General features: G+C 39.7%; 1 protein-coding gene across 1 annotated transcript in view; it reads right to left on the bottom strand.

Annotated features, from left to right (window-relative positions):
• Nucleotides 1–22747, bottom strand: part of ecel1 (endothelin converting enzyme-like 1) — a 176505-nt gene that overhangs the window by 140749 nt on the left and 13009 nt on the right. Inside the window, exon 3 of the mRNA XM_061925937.2 lies at nucleotides 8318–9499. Within this exon, the coding sequence (XP_061781921.2) occupies nucleotides 8318–9169 (852 nt within the window). The 5' untranslated portion in view covers nucleotides 9170–9499. The remainder of the gene's footprint in view (nucleotides 1–8317; nucleotides 9500–22747) is intronic.

Below are 22747 nucleotides of genomic sequence, written 5' to 3'. Positions count from 1 at the left end.
GCTTGATGTACAGCTTAAGTTGTTCAACAGTCCGGAGGTCTCCGTTGTGGTATTTTAGGCTTCATAATGTGCCACACATTTTCAATGGGAGACAGGTCTGGATTACAGGCAGGCCAGTCTAGTACCCACACTCTTTTACTATGAAGCCACGTTGATGTAACACGTGGCTTGGCATTGTCTTGCTGAAATAAGCAGGGGCGTCCATGGTAACGTTGCTTGGATGGCAACATATGTTGCTCCAAAACCTGTATGTACCTTTCAGCATTAATGGCGCCTTCACAGATGTGTAAGTTACCCATGTCTTGGGCACTAATACACCCCCATACCATCACAGATGCGCCTATAACAATCCGGATGGTTCTTTTCCTCTTTGGTCCGGAAGACATGACGTCCATAGTTTCCAAAAACAATTTGAAATGTGGACTCGTCAGACCACAGAACACTTTTCCACTTTGTATCAGTCCATCTTAGATGAGCTCAGGCCCAGCGAAGCCAACGGCGTTTCTGGGTGTTTTTGATAAACGGTTTTCGCCTTGCATAGGAGAGTTTTAACTTGCACTTACAGATGTAGCGACCAACTGTAGTTACTGACAGTGGGTTTCTGAAGTGTTCCTGAGCCCATGTGGTGATATCCTTTACACACTGATGTCGCTTGTTGATGCAGTACAGCCTGAGGGATCGAAGGTCACGGGCTTAGCTGCTTACGTGCAGTGATTTCTCCAGATTCTCTGAACCTTTTGATGATATTACGGACCGTAGATGGTGAAATCCCTAAATTCCTTGCAATAGCTTGTTGAGAACTGTTGTTCTTAAACTGTTCAACAATTTGCTCACGCATTTGTTGACAAAGTGGTGACCCTCGCCCCATCCTTGTTTGTGAATGACTGAGCGTTTCATGGAATCTACTTTTATACCCAATCATGACACCCACCTATTCCCAATTTGCCTGTTCACCTGTGGGATGTTCCAAATAAGTGTTTGATGAGCATTCCTCAACTTAAACAGTATTTATTGCCACCTTTCCCAACTTCTTTGTCACGTGTTGCTGGCATCAAATTCTAAAGTTAATGATTATTTGCAAAAAAAAAAATGTTTATCAGTTTTAACATCAAATATGTTGTCTTTGTAGCATATTCAACTGAATATGGGTTGAGAATGATTTGCAAATCATTGTATTCTGTTTATATTTACATCTAACACAATTTCCCAAGTCATAAGGAAACGGGGTTTGCATAAATATTTTTTACGTTGTCTAACAAAAAATGAAAACTGCTGTATGTCACCGATAGATGGCTTCCTAGACGGCGCTCATGTTCGAATGAGCTGCAGGCATTTTATACCGCCCCATTCCTGGTCCAACCATGGAAGCAACTTGTACTACTAATACACATGCACAAAACAAAAATGATAACATTCGGGGCTTCATCAAGTAAGATCCAAATTACAAGTGCAAAATAAATTGCGCAAAGTAAAAACATTGTGTTTCTATTACTGGGCGTGTTGCGGGTGATCTACTAAGACTGCGCGCACAATTGATAACAAAAGCAAAAGTGGTGCAGATCGTCATTCAAATGAGGATTTTGCCAGTACTATACAGTTGTGCCCATGGAGACGCTCCAAATTCATGACATCATATGCTCCATCGGTCCAACCAGCTGTACTTTTTGTCATGGAATATGCAGCAGACAAATATAATATGAACCACCTTTTCTGGGCGATATAAAAGTTTTCTGTACAACAATGTATTTGATACTTTCCAACCAGGCTTTAGGCCCCATCACCGCACTGAAAAAGCACTGATCAAGGTGACAAATGGTATCATCCGCCTGAGCACCTACGCAGAAAAAGTCTCAGTCTATGTCCTGCTGGATCTGAGCGCTGCCTTTGACACAGCTGGCCATACTATCTTATTACAGAGGTTACAAAACTGGGTGGGAATATCTGGTTCAAGTCCTATCTCGGTCACAAAATAACTTTGTTGAAATTGATAACTGTGTTTCTGACCAAATGGCTATGGCCTGTGGGTTTTCCCAGGGCTCTATACTGGGACCCTTAGTGTTTAACTTGTACATGCTGCCAATAGTAGGTTGATTGGCAACACTAAATTGGCCCTAGTGTGTGAATATGAGTGTGAATGTTGTCTGTCTATCTGTGTTGGCCCTGCAATGAGGTGACGACTTGTCCAGGGTGTACCCCGTCTTCCGTCCGAATGCAGCTGAGATAGGCTACAGCACCCCCCGGGACCCCGAAAAGGATAAGCGGTAGAAAATGGTTGGATGGATGGATGCTGCCAATAGGCCAGCTAATAAGCAGCTTCAAAGTGTCCTATGCAGATGACACTCGGAACTACGTGTCACTGACAGCAGGTGACCGTCGGCCTGTAGATTCACTTTGTCGCTGCATCGAACAGATCGTGTGTGCATGGCAGAATGCAAAATCATTTTCTTCAGCTAAACTCAGACAAAACTGAAATCACTGTCTTTGGCCCACACAGGCAAAGAGAAACTATTATTGGTCACCTTGAGACCCTTTCCCTGAAACATAATGATCAGGTTAGAAATTTGTAGGTAGTAATGGACTCAGACCTGAACTTTAACAGCTACATTAAGTCAATGACATCAGCAGCCTTTTTATCACCGAGAAACATGACCAAAATCAGAGGATTAATGCGTGGCGCGGTGGGTAGAGCGATCGTGCCAGCAAATTGAGGGTTCTAGGTTTCATTCCCGCCTCTGCCAGCTTACAATGTGAATGTGGAGAGAATGAATGTTGGGCTCTCACTTGTCTGTGCGCGCTTTGAGTGTCTAGTGCAGGGGTCCCCAAACTACGGCCCGCGGGAAGTCCCAAGTTAAAAAAAAAAATATATATTTTTAAATTTTCTTAAATTATAATTTTTTTAAATCTGTCCTTTCTAATCCATTTTCTACCGCTTGTTACTCTCGGTGTCTCCTAGTTGCTCAGGCAAATCATATTGTAAAATGCGTTTTACCATCGATAACGTGACATCATTGCGCTCGCGCCGCAGTATCTTGTTTTAACCCACTGTGGCCCCCGAGTCAAAAAGTTTGGGGAGCCCTGGTCTAGTGTATAGAAAAGCGCTATATAAATTATTACTACTATTAAATCAGACTTAGAAAGACTAATCCATGTCTTTGTCTCCAGCAGGTTAGACTACTATAATGGCATTTTCACTGGGTTCTCTAAACGAGCTCTAAAGCAGCTGCCGTACATCCCATATGCTGCTGCTCGAGTCCTGACTCGAACCAGGAAATATGACCATATTAGTCCAGTGCACTGCTCAAATAATAGACATTCAAACAGCTCTACTTGTGTACAAGTCCTTTCATGGTCTTGTGCCAAAGTATATGTTAGAGACATATGAACCTCAGGGAGTGGTCTCTTGCTGGTGCCCAGAGTCAGGATTGAACATGGTGAGGCTGTGTTTCAGTTTTATGCTCTTAAATCTGGAATTGTATTCCCAAAGATGTGAGACAGGCTTCAACATTGGCAATGTTCAAAGTCAGGCTGAAAACACTTATTTAATTGTGCATATGGCAACTAAAAGTATTCTACCTACACTTGAATTATAATAGTTTTATGACGATTTTATTCTACGTGTTTAATATGAGCTATGATTACTTTTATGATTATTATAGTTTTAGTGTTGCCGTCTTGTAATTTTCAGTAGAGCACTTTGAATTGCCTTGTATACGAATTGGGCTCTATAGAAAAAATTGCACTTGCTCTTGCGATTAAGACAACAGAACCTATTTTTTTAGCAATTAATAAATAATAATAAAAATCACACAAAATGACAGAAAATGCATTTTGCTATACATTTTTTTATATATTAATAATATATCCCCACCATGAAAAAAAACAAATACCATTAAAAAGAACCAACAGACACCAAAACAAATCAGTTCAATTTGTTTTAAACAGTGTTTTTCATCACTGTATTTTGTGTAGGAACCCGATATACAGTACAGGCCAAAAGTTTGGACACACCTTCTCATTCAATGCGTTTTCTTTATTTTTATGACAATTTCCATTGTAGGTTGTCACTGAAGGCATCAAAACTATGAATGAACACATGTGGAGTTATGTACTTGAAAACATGTTTTATATTCTAGTTTCTTCAAAATAACCACCCAGAATAACCAACCATCTGATTACTTTTTCGCACTCTCTTGGCATTCTCTCGATGAGCTTCAAGAGGTAGTCACCTGAAATTGTTTTCACTTCACACGTGTGATTGAAGCTCATCGAGAGAATGCCAAGAGTGTGCAAAGAAGTAATCAGAGCAAAGGGTGGCTATTTTGAAGAAACTATAATATAAAACGTTTTCAGTTATTTCACCTTTTTTTGTTAAGTGCGTAACTCCACATGTGTTCATTCATACTTTTGATGCTTTCAGTGACAATCTACAATGTAAATAGTCATGAAAATAAAGAAAACACATTGAATGAGGAGAAGGTGTGTCCAAACGTTTGGCCTGAACTGTATGGCAAACATATTGACGACAACATTTTGTTTTTCCTGTTAACTTTAGTAGATGTAAGTGAAGTGCACCTGTGCTACAACCTTGGTGTCGGTCCTCACACAACGCAGAGAGGAAAATACCACCGGTTACCCACAGAGAGAGGAATCTCTCACCATCGTTTGTCTTTGCAGGGCGATTGCATCCTTTCTCGCAGCCTGTGTGTAAGACACAGTTTGCATGCACTTTCTAGACGTGCCAAATACACACGAAAAAGAGTGGCTGCAATACAGTTTCAGTCCTGCTAAATCACATTGCGAGTACTTAATGATAATATTTGCATCTCCTTCGAGTGCATATACATGAAGACAGAAACTCTAAATAGATAGCACTCTCTATTTTGCACATTTAAGAGACGTACTATAATCCTCAGCGCACAAGCTTAGTAGATCAGCTTTGCATGTGCTATAAAGATTGCACGTGTTTTAAAGTGTACCTTTTATGCAAAACCAACTTTCCTTACATATTGACGCCTGTTTTTGTGTATTTGAGATATGTATAAGTCCCTAAAATTAGAAATCAAACCATATATAAAACAATCTTGCCTTCCTTCAAACTTCCTCTAATCGAGCCCTTTGGGATTTGCACTGTTTGAGACATTTTCCCATTTGGGGTCGTCAGCGGATTATCCATATATGGTAATGTTTTACTCAAAAAGCTGTGCGCGAGTTCGCCATTGTTGTCCGACGCTGTAGTCAATAAGTTATTTATTTTTCTCTATCCTCTTGTTGTGGGGCAGACTGGCTCGTACATGCACATGCATCTTCCGCTGTTGCCATTTCTAATACAAAGGAGCGTATAGTTCTAACTTTTATCTGTCAGTCGACTCCATGTGGAAGCGCTACAAACTACAACATGGCTGATGGGAAGAAGATGCAGTGGAAGTGGAGGCACATAAATACGACCACGCACCGAACGTCGCAACCTGAAGAGAATGTCAGAGAGCGATTTGAAGATGGTCTGTAAAACAAAATCTATGCAAAATTTTGACAAAAGAACCGCCATTACATCATATGTAGACCACAAAGAAGTGTTTTGAATGTAGAAAAACAATCATAATAAGACCCTTTTAATACCCTCAAACCTTTAATACATCAGGCAGTAGATATAGTACTAAAGCATTGTTTGGAAAGGCCTATGATATCACTCATCGGTTTAATGTGGATACAACAACCTCCTAAGCATCTGTTTTAAAATCCCATTATTCCCGAAGCTCTTTTGTGAATATACTTATGCAAGACAGGTGTGGTTGACAGCCTAAGCGTCAGAATGTTTATTCGGCGACAACTGCAATTTTTACACTTTTGGGTTCTAATAGTTTTTGGTTTAGTCTCTTTTTTTTTTTAAATGTGGAGCGACATTAAGACGCTTTAAATGGGCACATTTTGTGAGTTGAGTAGAATCCAGGTTAATGTTGCCATACTTTTATTTTGAAGGTTACTTTGCAATGAACTGAAAGTCACTGTGTTCAGGTTTAAAGCTGTTTAACCAGTCAGTAGTTATGTCCCAGCTGGTATACGACATTAAAACAACGTTAAGAACTTGTTGAATTAGGTCCTGATTTTGAGAAGCTCAAATCTAACGTTGAAACAACGTCCTTTTTGACAACGTCTATTCAATGTTGGGTTCTGATGTTGATTTGACCATTGAATTTTGGTACTTTCCCAACCAATATTCTACAACACAACGTTGAAACACCATGCTTTTTGACGACATGTATTCAACGTCAGGTTGTGACGTTGATTTGACCATTTAAATTTGGTCATTTCCCAACCAACAACGTGGATCCAACGTTTGCACCAACCTCGTTTCAATTTACAAATACAACGATTTTGCAACATTTTTTTAAAGTCAGTTTTAAAGGACAAGCATGTATAATCAATTTTGTATCGATGACTAGTGCCTGCTGGGGTCGTTGTTGTCGTTTTATGTTGCTTAGTGATAATGAAGAAGTTAACAATACTGCAACACATGTCGACTGATTAAACATATTGTAATATGTGATTTGCACAATCTGTATTATCTCAGAGGATTAACCCACTCAATATAATAGTGCACACACACACAGACACACACACACAGACACACACACATTCTTGTATTTGTTACCTTCCTGAGACCTCCGAAAAATGCCTACCTGTTTAGAACCACCCTTTCTAGATATATAAAGATTTGTATTTACAACATTAATGATATATACATACTGTGCCAATATAAAAAAGCTTGTTGTGAAAAATGAGTTGGAATTTCACAACAAAAAGGTCACAATTTCACAAATAAAACTTCGAATTTTGGCAGTATTACAATAAAAGTCGTAATTTTACTCAACGCAAGTCAAAATTTTACAAGAAAAACAGAACATTTGTGCAATATTATCATACAAATTAGAATTTTACTCAATAACAGTCGCAATTTTACAAGGAAAAGCTTAACATTTTGGCAATTTTATGAAAAGAGTCGTAATTTTACTCGACAAAAGTCACAATGTTATAAGAAAATGTAAAATATGTTGGCAATACTATAATAATAATCGGAATTTTTACTTGCCGACATTATCACATAAGTCATCATTTTACTCAAAAAATGTCACTATTTTACAAGAACAACAAAAAAATTGGCAATATTGTGATAAAAGTCTGAATTTTATACAACAAATGTCACCATTAAAAAGTAATAATTTTACATAAAAAAGTAATAATTTTACAAGAAAATATTGCAATATTACAGAAACAGAAAGAATACGTGAAATTGTTACAAACTTTATAACAAAAAAGTCGACACATTGTGAGAAAAACACTGCTTTTAGTGATTTTTTTATTTTTTGTTTTGTAATTGTTTTTTAATCTTCATTATTTACTTCAAGTTATGACAGTATGTCTCTATGTACATATTTATTTTATTTTTTTAATACATTTTGGCCAAAGGGGGCGCATTTCAATTTCTTACACACACTTGTTATTTCATACGTTGACCAGCGGAGGAGCACTTTTAAAACGACACACAGTCAATTTGAAAAATCCCTTCTTTTTGTGACCACCCTAATTTTGATGGATTTAACTACCAGGGGTGCAAATGAGACATTCTCTATTAGATGCAATGGTTTTCCCTATTGGGACCATGATTTATGTCCTAACTTGTTCAGCAGGTACTTTTCCTTGTTGGTGTCTCAAGAAAGGCAGAAATACAAGAACACACACACACACACACACACACACAAACATTCGTGTATTTGTTACCTTCCCGAGACCTCCGAAAAATGCTTACATCTTTAGATCCCCCCTTTCTAGATATATAAAGATTTGTATTTACAACATTAATAATATATATATATATATATATATATACTATGCAAATATAAAAAATATAAAATACTTCAAGTTATTACAGCATCCTATATACATATTTATTTTTTGAAATTAATTTTGGCCAAAGGGTGCGCATTTCAACTTCTTACACAAACTTGTTATTTCATATGTTGACCAGAGGGGGAGCACTTTTAAAACAGACATGAAGTCAATTTGAAAAATCCCTTCTTTTTGGGACCACCCAAATGTTGATAGATTTCACCACCGGGAGTGCAAATGAGACATTCTCTATTAGATGCAATGGTTTTCCGTATTGGCACCATGATTTTGGTCCTAACTTGTTCACCGGTCCTCATATGGAAGGTACTTTTCCTTGTTGGTGTCTCAAGAAGGGCAGAAATACAAGAACACACACACACAAACACTTACACAAGCATTTGGCTCACATATGCACAATCATCCTGTTTCTCACCCTGATAGCATTTCGAGAGGAGTTTTTGTCGTCCACATTGACGGTGAGCGAGAAGAAGACCGCAGTGCTGTACACGCCCTGCGTCCTGTACAGCAGCTCATTGAAGTCCGGCCTTTGCGGGGCACCCTCTTTCTCCCAGCCAGCAGCACCAGGGGGAGCGCCAACTAGATCCCACCCTCCGCAGCTGTCTATCACCTCAGTCATGGGGTCAGAACCCAGCTTGTCAATCTCTTGGATGTTGACACAAGATCTGTAAAATTCCTTGACCTTGCGCTCGGCCGAATCGGGCTCACGCCTCCGAACGGGCTCCAGAAGGATGCGATGTAGCTTTTCTTCATTGTGCTCCCCTATGGCTGTGATGATGCCATAGCTGAGCTTGTCTTCTGGAATGGCGTGACGCCTCAACCAGCCCCCGCAGGCAAAGGAGTAAAAGTCCTGGCAGGGCTGGATGGTGGGGTCGATATTGGCTTGGACAAAGCGTGCAGCCCGCAGCAGTGCGCGTCTTTGCTGGCAGTCTTGCCTGCACTGTGGGTCCTGCTGCGCCTCCAAGGAAATATATTTCAGTGCCAGCATGCTGGCTAAAATCACACACATGCCCGCTGCAAAGACCAAAGCAGAGAGGAGGCAAATCTCCCTCCGGCTCCATCGAGGGAGACCGCCGCCGGTGCCGCTCGCATCTCTATTGCGACCGTTTGACCACGTTCCTCCCCGCGTGCGCCCGACATGTCGGTCCAGACTGCCACCCAAGTGAAGGGTCATGCCGTTACTGAGGATGTCACTGCTGTAGCGGCCGCCGTATTTCACTTCCTGGAACTCATCATAGTGGGCGGTTAGTGAATACGTCTTCTCCATGACAATGGGATGTAATGAATTAGATGGCAATAGCAGACGGCTGTGTAGGGTGGGGGATTAAAGACTTATTTTTGTGTTCAGATTAAAACCATGACTCCGGCAGAGCTAAATATAGGGCGGTCACGCAGGGCAAAGCAAAGAGGACAAGGCCTTCTTTAGGCAACCTTGTCTTTGCCTTGCCTTTTCAAACCATGAGTAGGCAGGATGAGGACTTCCATTGGGAATGGGAAACCTCCTGGGTGTCGCTCGTTATGTGGCTCATCTTCCTTCTCTTTGCTCCTTTTCAATTGATTATCTTCCTCTCCTCCCCTCCAACGTGTTCCAAGTCACCTGTCGATAAAAATAAAAAATAAAGATTTTGGGAGGGGGCTTTAGAGCGTGAGAGAAATATTGAACAACAGGGAATTAAACATTTTGGCAGTTTTCACACATATTCTATGTATGGTAATTCTATTGTGTGCCAGTCATACTGTTGGGGAAGTGAGGTCCTTGGATGGAAATATGGGAAATAAGCGATAGTAGTTTGGCTTCAACCTGAAATTTAGGGGCAGGCTCGGCAAAATCTATTAGTGCTGAAAATTAAAGAGCACTCAAGGGGTGCAGACTTCGATCTATGATTAAAAGAGCTAAATGAATTTAAGATTTAATTCCGTCAGGATCCTAGGGGACAGCAATAAAATCTTCTAAGCACAACAAATAAATTTAGCTTCAGAATGATGTACAGCGGTGCCTTTTTGTACGCCCTGGTGCTAGGATGATTGAGTTTTAGATTAAAAGCAATTCACGAAAAATAGGTCTCGATTTTTACACACTTGGTTATTGTACAAACAAACACACGTTGGTAACATTGTGTCTGTTTTTTTTTTTTTTTTTTTAATACGGCTGCCACCACAGTGCCACATAATGTTGGAGCATACAGGTATAATCCAATCACGGTCAACAAGAACCATTTATTTCCAGTATGCCACTAGAGTAGGGATGTCCAAAGTGGGGGCCGCAGACCAAGTTTTGCCCGTGGTCTCATTTCGTTTGGCCAGTCAATTTTAAAAATCCCTTCTTTTTGGAACCACCCTAATTTTGATGTATTTCACCACCAGGGGTGCAATTGAGACTTTCTATTAGATTGCAATGGTTTTCGTATTGGGACCATGATTTCAGTACATATTCATACTGACCTCTTTCATGCTGTTGATTGAATGCCCACAAGGCTACAGTGTGGAAAAAAGTAATTTTTACTGTAAAAACCTAGCAGCTCAGTCACCTAAAATTTACCGTAAAATCATCAGTGGTACCATTTTTCCATTTACAGTAATGCACTGTAAAGACAGGGATTGCAGATTTAATGATAAAAAAATAGCACCTCAGTCCCCAGAATTTTGCAGTAAAATAACAGGGGTACTGTTCAATTTGTAGTAATGCACCGTAAAAAATGGCCAAAGATGTTTTACAGTGAAAAGCTGTCAGCTCAGTCACCAGAATTTTAACATACAAACAACATTTGTACAGTTTTTATTTAATTTTACGGTAAAATTATGATAACCGACTACCAAAATCTACAGATTTTTTTTTTTACAGACTAACTGGTTGCGTTTGAATTCGGGACCCCTGCTCTACGGTAAAGTTGTGACGTTCCATGGAGAAAGATAATCTTGGTCGCCCTGCTTCGCCCACGTTCTATAATAAAAACCTAAACACTTCGAAATTTAGCATCTTCAATGTGTTTAATCTGTCTGGGTAAAGTTTGAAAGCGATCAGATACAAATATTTAGGAGTAACTGGTTACAGAACAACACCTGGAAATGGCAAAAATCTGCAGAAAATTACCTTTGTGAATGTTTTAGGTTAAAAATGCACATAAAAGATGCAGTAAGATAATTGCACCATGGAAAAATATACATTTTAACAAATCATAACCATCCGAAAATCAATAAGACATTCAAGCTTTAGCTGAGTATATTTAAACTTCTGACTCGAATTGTAGATTTTATTGATATATATAGATCAGAACAATTGATCATTGTTGAGGTCTGCATTAGGGCTGCATCTACCAATTTTTAGCAATTGACGATATCGATTAGTTTGTTCCATTGACCAAGTAATCGAATAAAACCCACATTATAGCCTCAACGTCTATTTTAGGGAACATAGTTTAAATAAACAATCCAATCCAATCCACTTTATTTATTTAGCACATTTAAACAACAAAAATGTTTCTAAAGTGCTGCACAACAATATTAAAAACAATATTAAAAACAATAATCAAATTTTATCGACCCCCGCTTGGACGTCGCTTCTCTCCTGCCTCCACCACCTGCCTGCCTATGGACCACCTCTTTGCCTCGCCCTTCTGGACTGTCGAAAGATTCATCCAACACGCACTTACAACATCCCTTGGTAATATTCACATGGTTAAGATCACACATATCAATCAATCAATCAATGTTTACTTATATAGCCCTAAATCACGAGTGTCTCAAAGGGCTGCACAAGCCACAACGACATCCTACGTCAGGGCAAGAAAAAACTCAACCCAATGGGATGACAATGAGAAACCTTGGAGGGGGCCGCAGATGTGGGGACCGCAACCCCCCCATGGACGTCGAGTGGATCTAGCATAATATTGTGAGAGTCCAGTCCATAGTGGATTTAACATAATAGTGAGAGTCCAGTCCATAGTGGGGCCAGCAGGAGGTCATCTTGAGCGGAGACAGGTCAGCAGCGCAGAGACGTCCCCAACTGATGCACAGATGAGTGGTCCACCCTGGCTCCCGACTTTGGACAGCTAGCGTGTCATCTGTGGTCACCGAATCTCTGCCCTCCCTCTCCACGAAGGAGAGGGGGGCAGAGGAAAAAAGAAACGGCAGATCAACTGGTCTAAAAGGGGGGTCTATTCAAAGGCTATACAAATGAGTTTTAAGATGGAACTTAAATGCTTCTATACATAGTCCTGCACCAAACACTTAGAGTAGCATACACCTCCCACACATTCATCAAAGGTTGCAATAAACCGGGTAACCTGATCTCCCTCCTTCCACCCCTCACGTACATAACAGTTAATCTATATATTTTTCTACCACTCTTACTGTTTATACAACTTTTCACAAAAACTCACCTTTTTCAAACATGCATGATCTGCAACTGGCTATATTAGTAAGGGTCTATTTTATGACATAAGTTTCTTGTTCTTAATGGATGAGCATACAGTGCCTCTGCCTTATTGATTATAATGTACGCATTATTGGATTACAGGATTCAGATATATGCCTTCCGTCTTTCCAACTCTCCCCTGCTTTTGAAATATTGTATCTTCCCTCATGTCACAGCTCTTTAAACATTAAAATAAATTATGGCAACCACACGTTCCTACATACAGCCAAATACAGCACACGCACGCGTACACACACACACACACACACACACACACACACACACACACACACACACAAACACACACACAAACACACACACACAAGCGTGCAAGTGCACAACCTGCATATGGATAATGGATTGGATTGGGTTCCATCACAGAGAATGGCATGCGTGATGAATGGCTATTTACTGAACATGACAGCTTCTGATATCTGAGGGTAACTTATACTGCTGCAGCATGCACACACAGACCCTGGAAATGTCTGAAAATGCTTGGACACTGGGCAACTACATAGAAAGCACACAACCCCTTGACACATTGTAGTGTGACAGGACTGAACAAAATAACTATTTGTTTAATTTTTTTTTTCACTCTTCAATTGTACCAACCATGAGGGGCTGTAATGACATTATAGTCGGTCCTCTGATTACGAACGAGTTCCGTTCAGAGTCGAAGATGTAAGCCGTGGTAGTGTAAGTTGGATCTTATGCCTCAAAAATTATACGTAAAATAACCCCTGAACACGTAAAGGACATATAATATTCACAAATTAAAATATTAGATACAATAATTAAATGAATATTTACAGCGTATAATACACCACCTTCAACACAAATTACTGGTGTATAATACACCACATTTAACATTATTTACTGTGTATAATACACCACTTTCAACATTATTTACTGTGTATAATACACCACATTCAACACTATTTACCGGTGTATAATACACTATATTTACCACTATTTACTAGTGTATAATACACCACATTCATATATATTTATCCATCTATTAATGTTCTACCGCTTGTCCCATATATATATATATATATATACATATATATATATATATATATATATATATATATATATATATACACACAATTGACCACTAAATGGTAACACCCGAATAAGTTTTTCAACTTGTTTAAGTTGGGGTCCACTTAAATTGATTCCTGATACAGATATATACTATTTTCATAATACAGTCATCACACAAAATAATCATCACAGTATATAAATTTAATTATTTACAATCCGGGGTGTGGGATATTGGGGGGGGGTGGGTTAAGTTTGGTTGGTATCAACACTTCAGTCATCAACAATTGCATCATCAGAGAAATTGACATTGGAACAGTGTAGGTCTGACTTGGTACATATGTACAGCAAGTATTGGACACAGAGAGAGAGATCACATGCAATGGTATTTTGATAATACAGGATTTAGTGTACGTCCTTTTTCAACTCCATAGATCTATTTAAGAGTAATTCTAAGACATAGAATTATGATAAAAGCCAACAATTACTTTATTATATATGGGCGATTTAAAAGTATTTAACTCTGTTCTTTATGGTGTAACATAGGTTTTATGAGAAAATGTTAATGGCATTGTTTGTGTAAATGATGCACTCGGGATCTTTCTGTGTGGAGTTTGCATGTTCTCCCCGTGACTGCGTGGGTTCCCTCCGGGTACTCTGGCTTCCTCCCACCTCCAAAGACATGCACCTGGGGATAGGTTGATTGGCAACACTAAATTGGCCCTAGTGTGTGAATGTGAGTGTGAATGTTGTGATGAGGTGGCGACTCGTCCAGGGTGTACCCCGCCTTCCGCCCGAATGCAGCTGAGATAGGCTCCAGCACCCCCGCAACTCCTAACCGGAAAAGCGGTAGAAATTGGATGGATGGATGGATAGTTAAAAAGTGTGTGTTGAAGATGTTGCAATATTGCCGTAATATTGTTTTCTTGCCTGTCATTGGTTCTTACCCCTAGTCAGCCCAAGCTGTCAATTGTAATTGGCAGGTAGACGGGAGGGGATGGGACTTGAAAAAAAAGTCAACAACAGAAGGAGATAACATCCGCAGTAACCTACCACATAGCGAGGGACATACACTATTTGATTTCCTATTATGCAGCTCATTTTTATTTGACAGTTATTGAAATATCTTGTGTGACATCATGCACAAAAGTGCACTTTATTTGTTTTAAACTATTGTAGTGGTGTTCTGTACAAAAAGTGCACTTTAATTTAGTGTTGTTTTGATATAATTTAGTGTTGTTTTGATATGTCATCTACAATTTTGGTAAATTTACTTAGTTGTGATTTCCCTCTCTGCATGAAAATTTAAAATGAGCATATATTAATGCAGTATGAACAAGAATGTTTTAATGTAGACATAAAGAATCATCATACTGGTGTGATTTTATGCATCAAGTGTTAATTCAAGGCTAAGGCAAAATATCGAGATATATATCGTGTATCATGACATGGCCTAACAATATCGAGATATTCATAAAAGGCCATATCGCCCAGCCCTACAACACACAGACAAATATATGTTTCAAAGGGCCTATTTGTTTCAGGCCAGAACAAATTGACACAACTTTTTTAAATAGCTGCAATATAACATACATAAGTAACAAACAGCATAATAACAACATGTCACAACATAGCTGTAAACCTGGCTTCACCCAAGGAAGGCACACATGACATACACAAAGCCTACCCAGGCATTTTTTTTTCTCAAGGAATTCTGAAATAAAATCATGTCTTCAGGAGATTAACACTGTACTGAAGCCCAGAACATTCTACGCATTTCCCCAGTTTTAGTTTAGAGATAAGGAAAGATTGGCCTAGCCGACTAGGATCCCTCTTTATGTTTATGAACTTTATAGTCTATACATTTAGAGTGATATGATAATCAAGCACTCTAGAAGTCTATAATGAAAGAGTATATAAGAGAATTGACAGTGTGTGTACCTTCAGTGATGAATGATGAGCAGAGGCAGAGTTTGGAGTGTTTTCTTTAGCTCGCTTTCCATGTTTATGTACTCACTGTCCAGGTACGTGGAACATGTTTTCCGTTCCAATTGCCGTTTGACGCTGGTATCATGCTAATTAGCTGCCTGAAAGCAGGTGACTCCACTGTAGAAATAGCCTGCATGTCTTCTAGCACATACGCTGCAATGGCTCTATCAATGTTGTCCTGGCTAGCAGTCCCTCCGTTAAAATCCAGTCGCTGTTGCTTAGGTGGAGGTGGAGGTGAAGGTGAAGTGGCATTGGAGTCTGTGTCTCTCTTTACTAGCTTCGTCAAAGCATGTTGCTTTTGTAGCTGTTTCAGCAGATTTGAATTGCTGTTTTGGGCAGTAGATAGGATCTTTGATCCAAGACACAATTTACATTTAACTAAAATGCGGAACTCCGCGGAACAAACAGGAAATAGAACAAAATAAGAGCACTGATGGGAAGTAAATACAAAAACAAGGAAACAAACAGAAATGAAGTGACAGATCGTCACAGGACCCCCCCCCCCCCCCCCCCCCTCAAGGAACAGATTCCAGATGTTCCCGGGAAACAAGAGCGGTCGAAAGTCCAAAAGTTAAGGAAGGGCTTTTAAGTCCTCCATGAATTGTGTGGTCCAGAACGTCGGCTGTGCATCGCCGACAGGGGTTCTCGCGAGGTAACAACGTTCTGGCTCGATGATACTGTTGGGAACTCGCAAGGCTGCCGTTTTGTGACCCCAAGATGCAAGAACCAGGAGAGCGAAGAGGAGGTAAGATTAGTTTTAATCTCGAACAGAGAGGGAAGCATCCAAGACACAATTTACATTTAACTAAAATGTTATTTTCTTTGTGCTCGACAAAAGAAAAGTTGTGAGAATATCTCCATATTAAGAAACTCAACTTCGGCTCCGCCATGATGTCTTCTAGTTAGTAAACACAGACAAGCCCCCCCACACACACACACACACACAGCGCGCCTCTTGTGACACAGGAAGATTCAGAAGGACGACACTGCAGCTTTCCAATAAAACAAACTCAGATCTTCTCAGTTTCTAGCCGATACTACATAAAAAATAACGTAAAATAACGCAGTAACACATCATCCAGTAACGGTAACTTAGATACTGAATATAAAAAATGACGCGTTAGATTACTAGTTGCCACTGAAAATAACGGCGTTACACTAATGTGTTTGTAACACGTTAGTCCCAACACTGGTTGTAAACGAAAAAATTGCCGACAAACACATCACCAACATGGACGATGTGCCGCTCACTCACACACGATGCTACGCCACATGGCGTAACATCGTGGATGCTTGAGCTAACGTGTCTGCTTGCACTGTTGTTCGAGCTTTCGCAAAAAAAGCCGGCATCTTTTCCGAGGAGCCCCACGGCAACGAGACTGACGAGAGGGAATCTGGCGTGTTTGATGGAGAACTTGCCCAGCTGTTCATTTCGGACACAGAAAATGAGGACTTTGATGGATTTGTGGGTAAGGATTGATCAAAAAATTATGTGAGTACATTTATAAATACTTCAATAAAGAACAACCAAACTCAGCTTTGCTCATGCTGCCTTTTTAAAACAGCGTCCATGCATGCTAGCGTATGTTTTAAGGTAGCGTATGTTTTACGCTAGTGTATGTTTAACCATGCCTGCACCCAAAAATACGCTGCGCCTTATTTATGCGGTAAATACAGAAATAGCACCGTAACTGACACTGCGCCTTTTAATACGGTGCGCCCTATGGTCGCGAAAATACAGTATAGTGGCTTCGATAACGGGAACCGGTTCTCAAAAATGGATTCGAATCCATGGAATCGGTTCTTTTCTTATCGAAGCATCGGGAGAACCGGTTTTTGAACATCATCCCTATATGAATATATATATATATATATATATATATATATATATATATATATATATATATATATATATATATATATATATATATATATATATGTCTTAATAAGGTTATCCAAAAAATAGTGCTCGATACCGTAGTAGAGCGCAATATATGTATGTGTGGGAAAAAAAATCACAAGACAACTTCATCTCTACAGGCCTGTTTCATGAGGGGTTCCCTCAATCATCAGGAGAAACTGATGTTTGTAAGCACCCCCCGTTGAGAGGGCAATCAGGTTTCTTGCGGCAGTTGCAGCCTTTGTTGGTTTTGAGGTCGCTTTGTCCGGGGGTCGACGGCTCATTTGCAATTGTTTTGTTGCGGTTTGAGATAATTTGTCGTATATTGTTCATACAGCTGTAGCTCAATTTAATGTTGTTCTCGTTGAATACTTTTCTTAGGGTGTTGCCTTTGGGAAAGTGTTTGTCAATCAGAGTGAGGAATTTGTGGCCAATGTTAGTTGAGACGTTTTTGCTGTATGGGGGGTTGTACCAGATGATGTTGTTTCGTTTTCTGTTCTTTTTTGGTTGGTTTCCTGGCGTGGGTTCATAGGTGAGGGTGAAATTGTATCCGCTTTCATCAAGGGCTTTTTGGTACGGGGGGGTTGCTTGGTCAAATTCAGCTTTGCTAGATGACAGCATCGATAGCCTTTTATTAATTCCGGTAGGTATTCTTTTCGTGGTGGTGGGTGGGTGGTTGCTGTCATGGTGCACGTATTGGAGTGTTGTGTTGGAAGAAGAAGAAACCTGATTGCCCTCTCAACGGGGGGTGCTTACAAACATCAGTTGTTTACCAATCTAAGGTAACACGCAAGGACATTAACACATCCGACACATATGTAGGATTAACCGAGGGAGAGTTTAAAACCAGATGGAACAATCACAAGGCTTCTTTCAGGAACCAAAACCTGCGGAATACCACAGAACTCAGCAAACACATTTGGGACCTCAAAGACAATAATGCTGAATATTCAATAACATGGCAAATTCTTGCATCCAGCACACCTTACAATAGTGGTAATAAAAGATGCAACCTATGCTTGAAAGAGAAACTGTTTATTATATACCGTCCAGACCTGTCATCCCTCAACAAGCGCAGCGAAATTGTATCAGCATGCCGCCACAGACGGAAACACCTCCTAGGTAACACATGAGCCAATCACCACGCCCCTACGCCAGCCTGTACCCACCCACTCTGTGCCCTATATAAACCATGGTATGTGAATGCTCCCATTAAAATCTCCTGATGATTGAGGGAACCCCTCATGAAACAGGCCTGTAGAGATGAAGTAGTCTTGTGATTTTTTTTCCCACACATACATATATATATATATATATATATATATGTATATGTATATATATATATATATATATATATATATATATATATATATATATATATATTGTCTACTTATAATTGTCTATAGTTGCAGTTTTTTTTTTCCAAGATGTTGCCGCTGTAGCGGCTCCTTCTTGCAGAAGCTTTGTGCTCTTGTGTTTCCCCCCTTGTGTTCTTGATATTTCCCTCTTGTTTTCGTATGTTCTTTGCCTCTTGGATCGGGCCCCTCCGGGACTGTGCAACAAGGGGTGGCACTTTTGTGACTTCTGCGCTGCTTTTTGGTGAACTTTTGGATCTGCCTTGTGGACCAGAGACCAGCCGCTGGCTCTCTTCCACACTGCAGTCCACGTGGAGAGATCGGAGAAGACGCGGAGGCAGAGACGGGTCTGCAGTGCTACCGTTGAGCGTCGGGATGGACGAGCATAACAGAGCCCTGGCTGGATGAGCATGTATCGGACTCTTTGGTCTCCTTGGACGAATTCTCGATCATCCGCTCGGAGTAGACATTGATTGGACATTGGCAGAGAGCTAGTGGGCAGCCTAGGATGGAGTCAACTCTCTTTGTTGTTTTGTTGGGTCTGTTCCTGTCTTTGGCCTTGCTGCCCCACCAGCAGACAATGCTGTGGAACACCATGGGTGTTGAAATGATGTTTTTGCTTTGTTTTATTTTTTTGTTTGTATGCATGGTGCAATCGTTTGTGTTTTTTGTTTTTTCGCTGTTTACTTTTTAGCTGTATGTAGAAATAGCGCCTCTGCCGTGGCAGCTGGTTGCATCATCTCTGTGCTCCTTTAATGTACTGTATGTCCTTCGTGTTCATTAATGTTCCCCTCTTGTTACAGAGTCGTCACGCTACTCTGCTCCCTGGTAGTTGTTGCATTTTTCTGTTTCTTTGCTTGAACAAAGAGAGCACAGTCTACCAAGTCCAATTCCTTGTGTGTTAAACGTATTTAACCAATAAATCTGATTCTGATTCATCAATAACAAAAATTTTAACCACACTTTTTGGGCATTGTGTCTATCATTCACAATCCTTATGTGAGACAAGCACACATTTTTTTGTTGTGCACTCTAAATCGTAAATAAATGCTAACAAGAGTCAGCTAATAATGGAGGTAATAGAATTAGCTCTATTCCGCCTTTAAAGCACTCTAAAAAACCTGTGGTAATCTGAAATCTCCTTGTTCATTTCTGTTGTTGTTTGCACATAATGTTCACTCTCTCTCTCTCATCCTCAGTATGGAGTGCAGCTGGTGCGAGGCAGCAGCACACACCTGACATTGATTAGGAGCAGCCTATTTAACCTGGCTGCTGACGGCCTGTGAGCGCCGGAACTTTGTTACTGCTTGCTACCTGTTTATCTTGCCAGAGAACTCACTAGTTCGTCGTGTGCCCTTCATATCAGGTTTGCCTGTATATTTCCTAGCCTTGTCTAGCGTTTTCATTTTGTACTTTGTTTATCTATTTACTTCTTTCATGAAGTATGTTTTCCTAGCCTCGTCTAGCGTTTTTAGTTTGTACTTTGTTTTATATTAACTTCTTTCATGAAGTATTTTTTCCTAGCCTTGTCTAGCGCTTTTAGTTTGTGTGTTATCTCTCGTAGTAGTTTTTTTACATGGTGTGTTTTGTTGTGTTTACCACCATCGCCTTTATTTTGCTACTTTGTGCTTCCTCCTAAATAAAAGGAAGAGCTATTGTACACAATAAGTCTCTGCATCCTTGGGATCCACCCTACCAATTCCTAACAAAACCTCCAGAAATCTCCAACATTTTATATAAATGCTGTACGTATATATGCAATGAAGTAACAGGCACATTTATAATAACATGTAATATTATGTACAAAGCAAACAATAACCTGCTACCAAAGAATGTACAACAATTCTTCTCAACAAGAGAAGTATAACCTTAGAGAAAAATCTAATTTAAAACATACACGTACAACACTTAAGACCTTTAGCATATCAGTATGTGGAATTAAGCAAAGAAATCAAACAAAGCACTAATATGATTCAGTTTAAGAAACTGTTCAAACTACAAGTGTTCACAAAGTACAAAGAAGAACAATTATAAATATCTTGAAAAAAGTATTTATTGATTGATTATTTATGTATTTAACAGTTGTTTAATTATGGTATATTTATTTATTCACTGTTCTGTTTATTCACTGTCCATCTTACCGTATTTTCAGGACTGTAAGGCGGACTTAAAATCCTCTTTTTTTATTTTTCAAAACTTGACAGTGCGCCTTATAACCCGGTGCACCTAGGTTTGGTTGAGCTTACCCACCTCGAAGCTATTTTATTTGGAACATGGTGTAATGATAAGTGTGACCAGCAGATGTCAGTCACAAATAAGAGATTATAGGATTATAAGAGAGTGTAGGCTGCAATATAGTGGCAGTCATACACAAGAGATAAGTGTAGACTGCAATATGACTCAAGTAAACAATACCAATATTTGATATGTTCCATTGAAAATATACAACATTACACACTGCGCTCAAAAATCTATTAATATGTTTTAGTACAATTTGGTAAAGTACAAAGCCGCACCGCTTGATGTGCGTCAACATGCAAGTATTATTATGGGGTGTGTCTAAGGTAAGACATTATCTGGCGTTTTGTTTCGCAATATTATGCAAAAGTAACTTTTCTTACCTTCTGGTACATGCTGATCTGTATTTGGGATCTACATAAATCCTGAAAAATTGTGCGCGTCCGCCTTTGTAGTCCGTCCCGACCACATAGTCGATAAGCTTCTTCTTTTTCTTATTCTTCTTGTTATGGGGCATTCATCTTCCGCTATTGCCATTTGTAATATAAAATAGTGTAAAATTCTTACTTATATCCGTCAGTAAACTCGCCATGAAAGCACTAAAACATAACGGTGTAGTGAGTTTACATTATTCACACAAGGAACTTTAGTTATTAGAGAGTTCTGGTCGGACGTTTTTTCACGGGACACATTTCCGGTGTTGTTGTTTCCGGATGAGGAGATGCTGCTCCGTTATTGATTTAAGTAAAGTCTGAATGTCATTAAAACAGTTAGCTCCATCTTTTGACACTTCTTCCACTCCCGTCCTTGCACAATATACCGCTACAACAATGGATGACGGACAAGAAGCTTCACTTAGTTTTTTATTTCATTCCGCTATACATAGCTCAAAAGGTTAAGGGCACATTTTAATCAAACTTTCAGGAAATGTCAGAAATGGGATAAGGAACAAGTGATTACATTATAGGGGTGATCCTGATCACTGTCTGGATTCAGGTCTTTTTTATTATTGGGAGGTAGGGCCTGGTGAAAGTCTGCAGTCTCTGAGTGCTTTTCTAGTTTCCTAATAAAATAAAATGCCACTTAGGACACACTCGGTTGGGACTCTTCTTTGGTACCATGATTTGGCACGATAACCCCTCCATGCCCCACCTCTTGCTGGCTTGCATTCATTTTGAAAGTTGGTTTATGTAATCCCTTTATCAGTGTTTCCCTGACCATTACAGGGGGTAAACTGCACCCCACACCATCCAAGGAAGTTAATTTTATTTTCACTTAATATAATTTTCTATATACCGTAGCTCCAGATCACAAGTAATTTGATAACTTCCATATAGAGTCATTCAAATAAATATAACATATAGAACATGCTATACGTTTACCAAACAATCTGTCACTCTAGGGCTGCAACAACTAATCGATTAAATCGATTAAAATAGATTATAAAAATAGTTGGCGATTAATTTAGTCATCGATTCGCTGGATCTATGCTATGGGCATGCGCATAGGCGACGGTTTTTTTTTTCCGTTTTTTTTTTAACCTTTATTTATAAACTGCAACATTTACAAACAGCTGAGAAACAATAATCAAAATAATAGGGGTGTAACGGTACGTGTATTTGTATCGAACCGTTTCGGTACGGGGGTTTCGGTTTGGTGCGGAGGTGTACCGAACGAGTTTCCACACGGACATATTAAGTAGCGTACTGCACGTTGTGTAAACAATACTCAAAATGCCGGACATTTGAGGCATTTAAGAAACTCCGCCCGGACAGCTCCGCAAAAGAGGACATGTCCGGTGAAAAGAGGATGGTCAGTCTATCGTAACCCGTTAGCTGCTAGCATGCTAGCAAAAGAGAACATGTCCTGACCATACGTCCTCTTTTCACCGGAGCTGTCCGGGCG

Source organism: Nerophis lumbriciformis, linkage group LG30 (assembly GCF_033978685.3).
Source record: "Nerophis lumbriciformis linkage group LG30, RoL_Nlum_v2.1, whole genome shotgun sequence".
Lineage (NCBI taxonomy): Eukaryota > Metazoa > Chordata > Actinopteri > Syngnathiformes > Syngnathidae > Nerophis > Nerophis lumbriciformis.
Note: the sequence above shows the minus strand (reverse complement) of the source record. Positions and strands in the feature narration are given on the sequence as shown.